General features: G+C 49.9%; 1 protein-coding gene across 1 annotated transcript in view; it reads left to right on the top strand.

Moving 5' to 3' along the window:
* The window catches only part of STK10 (serine/threonine kinase 10), a gene marked incomplete at its 5' end in the record, with an annotated part of 36,762 nt that extends 34,852 nt beyond the window's left edge, over nt 1-1,910 (top strand). The window contains 5 exons of the mRNA XM_010134093.1: nt 4-112; nt 639-827; nt 1,144-1,269; nt 1,541-1,654; nt 1,770-1,910. Of these exons, the coding sequence (XP_010132395.1) occupies nt 4-112; nt 639-827; nt 1,144-1,269; nt 1,541-1,654; nt 1,770-1,910 (679 nt within the window). The remainder of the gene's footprint in view (nt 1-3; nt 113-638; nt 828-1,143; nt 1,270-1,540; nt 1,655-1,769) is intronic.
* Nucleotides 1,911-6,686: the final 4,776 nt, after the last annotated feature.

The following is a 6,686-nucleotide window of genomic DNA, read 5'->3' as shown; positions in this document are numbered from 1 at the left end:
CAGTGGGGATCTCGAAGAGCTTCAGCAGCAGGAGAAACACCAGCTCGTCAAGCAGCAGCTAAAGGACCAGTATTTCCTCCAGAGGCATGAGCTGCTCCGGAAGCATGAGAAGGTGAAGAGTTAGCATCTTCCTCTGCCAGTGCTGGTCAGCACGGTGCCTGGGTGGCCCCCAAATGGGATGTTTCCCTTTCAGGCTGTAGGTGGGTAAGGACAGGTTAGGAGTTAAGGGACTTGGTCGTTATTAGTGAAAAGGAACCAGAAAAACTCTGGGGTGAGCCTATTGCTTTGGGACGTGTATTCTGTGCTGTGTGCATTTAACATACAAGAAGCAGTTGTGAATTTGGGGGCTTTTTTGGAAATCTGTCACTGTCCAGTATGTGGCATGGTGGATTCCCAGAGCAGCAAGTGAAGACTGGCGTGTCTCGCAGTTGTTTCTGCTTCCTTTCAGCCCTCTCTCCTCTGCTTTCACAGCCTGTTCAGTAGCCGCCCTCATCTTTTGTCCACTTTGAGCTGCCTGTCACTAGCCACCTCCATGCAACTCCCAAACCTGCTTTCCAGCTGTCTTTGGTCTCCTCAGCACTTTTTTGCTGGCCTGAGGAGTCCATCCCCTTGTGATACCTGTCCCTCTGCTGTTGCAGGAAAGGGAGCAAATGCAGCGATACAACCAACGCATGTTAGAGCAGCTGAAAATTCGGCAGCAGCAGGAGAAAGCCCGGCTCCCGAAAATCCAGCGGAGCGAAGGGAAGACACGCATGGCCATGTACAAGAAGAGCCTTCACATCCACTCCACTGGGAGTGCATCTGAGCAGCGGGAGAAGATAAAACAGGTCAGGTCTTGCAAAGGGCACCAGGGCTGAGTCTTGGCTTGGGAGTGAAGTACTTCGCTGGCCTCCTGGCAGAAGGGAAGTCGGAAAAAGGGCAACTCTTCCCAAATTTCTAACCCACTTCAGGGAGTCAGAGGTCTTTGCTTTTGTGGCATCAGGTGTGGTTTTCAGCACTGCTTCCATCATGACTGGTTTGGGGAAGCATCCTCAGGGCGTTACTTTCTTTTCCGTGTATTAGTGCAAGCTGGCCAGTCCCTTAACCAGCTTCAGAGGTCAGAACAACACTGCCTACACGAGTACCTGCTTTTCTCTCTTCCAGTTTGCGCAGCAGGAAGAAAAGAGGCAAAAAGCAGAGCGGCTGCACCAGCAGCAGAAGCATGAGACGCAGATGAAGGACATGCAGGCCCAGTGTGAGAGCAACACGAACGAGCTCCAGCAGCTGCAGGTACCCGTCCCTCATGGCTCTGTCTCTCAGAGCTGCCTGTGCACTATTTCTGCTCCAGCACAGGGAGTGTGTCATAAGATGTGGCTGCACAGGATCAGTGAACTAGACCTGCTGTCCCTTTACTCTGCTTTGAGAGGTTTTTGTGGCCATGTCTAAAGATGACCTGGAGCTCAGAGCTCTGAATGCCTCTGGCTGATGCGAGTCTTGTTTGACCACTGCGTTTACAATCCCAGCTGCTTAATGGGTGTTCTGGTTTGTGATCTGTGTTTAGAATGAAAAGTGTCACCTCTTGATTGAGCACGAAACCCAGAAGCTTAAGTCCCTGGATGAGAACCACAACCAGCATATGAAGGAATGGCGAGACAAGCTGAGGCCAAGGAAGAAGGTAGTGCCTCCCTGGCATGAGCAGGATGTCCTGCTTGGCTGGTTGGAGGGAAAAATGTCCATAGCTCCAGAACAATCTCAAATACAGCTCTTGTGTGTGTTCCCTTCTGCTTAAGGCCCTGGAGGATGAGCTGAACCAGAAGAAGCGTGAGCAGGAGATGTTCTTCAAGCTGAGTGAGGAGGCAGATGGACAGATGCCAGCATCCCCAACCAAACATGCCAAGTTTGTCCTGTTCAGCTCTGCAGAGAGCTTGTAACACCCTGCAGCTGGCAGGTCACCAGCTGGTACTTGCTGTGTTCTCCTGGGCTGCAGGTGGGCGACTTGGAAGATCCTCTCGGCAGCCTCTTCTTACAACAGCACGGTTCAGCTCTGCAGAGAGCTTGTAACACCCTGCAGCTGGCAGGTCACCAGCTGGTACTTGCTGTGTTCTCCTGGGCTGCAGGTGGGCAACTTGGACTTGGAAGATCCTCTCAGCAGCCTCTTCTTACAACAGCACCCTCCTGTCCCCTCGCTCTGTCTGGGATAAAAGTGGCATCTGTCCTGCACTGGGGGTGCTGACTGGAAGTTCTGGTGGCTTTTCCAGGAGCTGGCCTGCTCAGCACAGCTCCAGGCTGGGAAGCTGGGCAGGACCTTTTCTGCGATCGGACTTGCACTGTTAGCTGGATGCATTGCATCTCCTGTGAGCCCAGTGCTCACCAGGCTTGTCAGCTCAGACTGAAGCAATAACTGCTCTGGACAGGAGAAACAGGCGATGGCTCCTACCTTCTGTCAGCCTCTCTCTCCACTGTGGCTGCCCCTCCTCTTGGTCCTCTGTGAGGACTAGTCTGGGGCACAGCAGCTTTGGCGTTGTCTTGGCCTATTGGCCCCCCAACACTTACCTTAGAGTCATTTCTACCTACTGTGTCCCTTTTTTTGCTCAAGGGAGAGACGGTGATTTGGATTGTTTGTTTTGCCTTTGAGAAGAGAGGGTTAGGTTTTCTCTTTCCTCTCCCTTCCCCATACAGATTGTGCAGAAAGGGGACTGGCTGCACGTCCTTCCAAAGATGATTCTGCTTCTTCGTTTGCCATGGTTGCTGGCACCACAGTCCCTCTGGCACCTAGCTTATGCTGTCTCATCAGAGACTGGACTGTGGTGTAATTAAACTGTTCAGATGGCTGCAGGCTTTTGTCTGTTAAAGAATTGTATGTGTCTGTGCAGGGTGGGGAGGTTTGTAACAGTGCTGAGTCCTGTGGTGACAGGTCATATATGTGCCTTCTGGGAAGGACAAGTGAGGGGGCTGAAGGATGTCATTGCTGAAGCTCTCATTATCACGTGTTTGAGATTTTTTTTTTAAGTGCTATGTGTGGGCCATGTGGGTCAGCCAGCCTGGCCTCTCTGCAGTCCGGGTTATGGGGCTGCAAAGCATCATTGGGAAGAAATAAAGGAGTCTTGAAACAAGGGATGCAAGGGAAGAGGAGATGCAAAGAGAGGTCAGGGTGGCTTGTTACGCTCAGCACTGGTTTCTCCACTGATGTCTCATCCCATGATGTGCCACAGTTTCTTGAATGATGCTCCTGGCTTTCAGCTTGGAGCTCTGCAGCAGAGCAGTGGGAAGTCCAGCCCTCTATCCTTGACGTGCCTCGGTTGGGCTGCCTTCCTCTACCTGCACAACGCACTGCTTGGCTGAGCTGCTGGGTAGGACCCAGAGCAGAGCGTGGGAGGGGAGGGGAGAGGCACCTCACTGGGCAGCACAACCGTCTTTGCACAACCGAAAGGTATAAGGTAGCACTTAAGTGTTTTTCTCTCAGTTCACCTCTGGACAAAATTATTTGTTTTAGGGATGCTTCCCTAACAAGAAAAAAATGTATGGCTTAAAAAAAAAAAAAATTGCTATTTTAAATTCTCATGTTCACTTGGAGACATAGTGGCATTTCAGGAAAAGGTGGTAAGTGATTTGCTACGCTTCAAGGTACCTAGCTGAAGGAGTCAGCTGTCCCAGAAAACCCTTCATCTGAGAGTTCATATTAGAATTCGTAATACATATTTATAAGCTTTCTGCAAACTAGCAAGACTAAATCCTTCTGGGCCATTCCAAGTTTCTTCTGAATTCGCAGCACTAATGTCTCTATTAATAAACATCTAAGGGCTGGGGCTCTCTGCGGGCAGGCTGCACGGCAACTTTTCAGTAACCAGCCTGTCCTAGGAAGACTGCCCGTCCGTCAGCTCTGCCTGTCAGATAGGATAGCGCCAGGAGCGGAGCTGGTGTGAAATTAATGAATGCAGAGGGTTGTTCCTGAACAGGACGAGGTGCTGGTTTGAGCCTTTTGATGGCATTAGAAATGTGTTACAGCAGCCCCAGTCATTTTGTTCCTGGGGTCAGGCTCAAACTATTCTATAAAATGGTTGATGTCACAGAAATTGGTACTTGGTGCCTGTCCTTTCATCTGTTACATGTGACTTGCAGAACTGCTCGTAACGTACCTCCTCCAACTGAAGGGCATTGTCGCCTCTGACTGCCACCTTCACCAGCACAGGGAGTGTCATCTCTCTGGATATTGTGTAGTCATGAGGAAGGAGACTATTTCCGGAAGCTTTTGAAGAGCTGATGTGATGCCCCCATGGTAAATCGGCTGTCCCTTTCTGCAGTCCAGATTATTTGGAGCCTGGAGCTGGCAACATAGTTCTGCTTTTGCTAACAGAGGGTGGGAATGCTTTTTTTTCCCTGCTCCTTCCCTATTCTCTGTTCCTTCTCTGGGTGTGCCAGGGCTCTAGTACCATGTCCTGCTCCTAGCAGAGGGCAGGAGGACTCATCTTCGGACTGTCACGTTTACAGGGTGGTTATATTCTCCCCTTCCCTCTTTCAAAAGAGGATGTTTTTGCTGTTTCCTGTACAGAAGGAACCATGAACAAACCCAGCTAGTTTTTGAGGGGGGATGGGATGCCATTTTTTAAAAGGTGGCTTTGAATAAAAAGAGTTTTTTAAAAAATATTTTGTAAAGTGTCTTCAGTAGGGCCACCACTGTGATGTAAAGACCCTTCTAATAAAGTAACAGTGAGAAATCCAGGCATGTGTCTGATTTTCTTCCTGATCACTGGCTGGCGTCTCAAACCAACTTCTAGTCTGGGTTTTGCTGACTTAGGGAAACCTCCAGAGGCAGTTCTGACCTGTGAAACTTGCAAGGTTGAACTTGAAGTTCCTTAAAACAGAGCTGTTTTTTTCAGAAACACTTCTGCTGCAGTACAGCAGCAATAGCATCTTTGCTAAGAAGCTGAAGGTCTGGTAGACCGTAAGTGAAGCAGCAGTTTCCTTGATGACTTGGTTGTGTGTTAAAACAGAGCTCGGCTGACGCTGCTTGGTGAAGAGGGAGTACTGCATCCTGCCGTCTGAAGAGAGCAAACCACTTACACATGACTTTTTCCTCCCTTTTTAACTAGCTTGCTTGGCTTTAACAGAAGATCTCAGGCAAATTTGGTGGGACAAAGAGGTGGGCTGAGAACTGGCCGAACAGGGCATTGTGACCAATGGTGCAGAGTCTTAGTTGGAGGCCTTTAGCTAGCGGTGTTCCCCAGGGGTCAGCACTGGGTCCAGTTTTGTTCCACATGCTCATCAGTGACCTGGATAAAGGGAGAGAGTGTACCCTCAGCAAACGAGCTGATGGTGTGAGACTGGGAGGAGTGGCTGACACACTGTCAGGCTGCGCTGCCATTCAGTGAGAGCTGGGCAGGCTGGAGAGTTGGGCGGAGGGGAAACCCGGTGAAGTTCAACAAGGGCCAAGTGTAGAGTCCTGCACCTGGGGAGGAATAACCCAGTGCACCAGTACAGGTTGATCTGCAGTCTTTGTTTTCTGCTCAGAGATTTTTACCTGCCAGTTTAATTACGGTTTATTTCATCTAGATGACTTGCACCAAGAAAGGACACATGGTGTGCAAGGGCAGCTATGGAGGTGGTGTGGTTTTGCCCTGATTTTTGTGAGGTTGCTCTGGTGCCTGCCAACCCTTACTTTGGGTTTTGTGCTGGAAATGACCTGCTACCTGTGTCCATCCTGATCAGGTAATATTGCAGGTTGTGAGTTCAGACATGAGATGCTAAAAGGGAAAGGGAGTTGGTACCTTAAATTATTGCTGATGGGGTTTTAAATGGGCAGTGCTGTGGTGAGAGAAGGGCAAGAGCAAAGCATGAGGCTGCCTCTGTCCTTGCTCCATGAGATAGTGAGAAATGAAGCAGCTGAGGACACATAATTAGCCACCTCCTTCATTTATGCGTACCAGGACTGCACTGTCTCCTGGGACACACTGGTCAAAAATGGCCTCACTCAATGTATCCGAGGGAAGCAGAGAATCTCATGGGTGTATTTAACTTCGTCTGCATGTCCTTGGCAGGCAGCGCCTGAGGGAGCTTCAACGGTGAGGATTATGTTGATAAATACGTGTTAAAAGTACTGTGTATTCCAGAAATAATTGTCCTCTACCATTCTGCCCTAGTGCAATGCTGAAAACAGAGCAAAAGTAAAAATCTTTTTTCATTCTTAAAAACAGAGATGACAATCCTGAAAAGTTCCTGGTGCTGCAGCAGCTGTAGCATTCTTGGCTCTCCTCGTGTACTTCTGGGCTCCAAGCTCCTCAGAGATGCTCAGAGGGTTTTGCAGCGTTCCTGATGCGAGATCGTGATGTGGATGATGAAATTCTCTGGGGCATGAAAAAGCAGTGCAGTTAGGGAAAGTCATCGAGTTGGAGCCTTCTTCCTATGACTGCATCTGCTCTCCCCAACCTGCTGCAGGAGGACAGCTGGAGGTGAGCACTGCTGGAGATATGTCCTTCAAAAGTCACCTGCAACCTGTTAAACCAAATGCTGTTGTGTATTCTCCTGCTGCACTGGCCACTGGTTTAATTCTCCAAATGCCAAACTACCCAGGGCTTGAGCAAGCCAGGCCCCTCCAGAGGCTGGTGGCTCTGCCTTGCTGATGGGGTTTGTTGTTGCCTCTCTCCTGGGTGCGATGGGGCTGGGTGCCAGGGACTCGTTGCTCTGGCACCCCAGCTGCCCTCACAAGCACC

The sequence above is a fragment of the Buceros rhinoceros genome, unplaced genomic scaffold (assembly GCF_000710305.1).
Source record: "Buceros rhinoceros silvestris isolate BGI_N320 unplaced genomic scaffold, ASM71030v1 scaffold8224, whole genome shotgun sequence".
In the NCBI taxonomy this organism is placed as follows: domain Eukaryota; kingdom Metazoa; phylum Chordata; class Aves; order Bucerotiformes; family Bucerotidae; genus Buceros; species Buceros rhinoceros.
The sequence above is the reverse complement of the archived record's forward strand: the minus strand, read 5'-3'. Positions and strand labels throughout refer to the sequence as shown.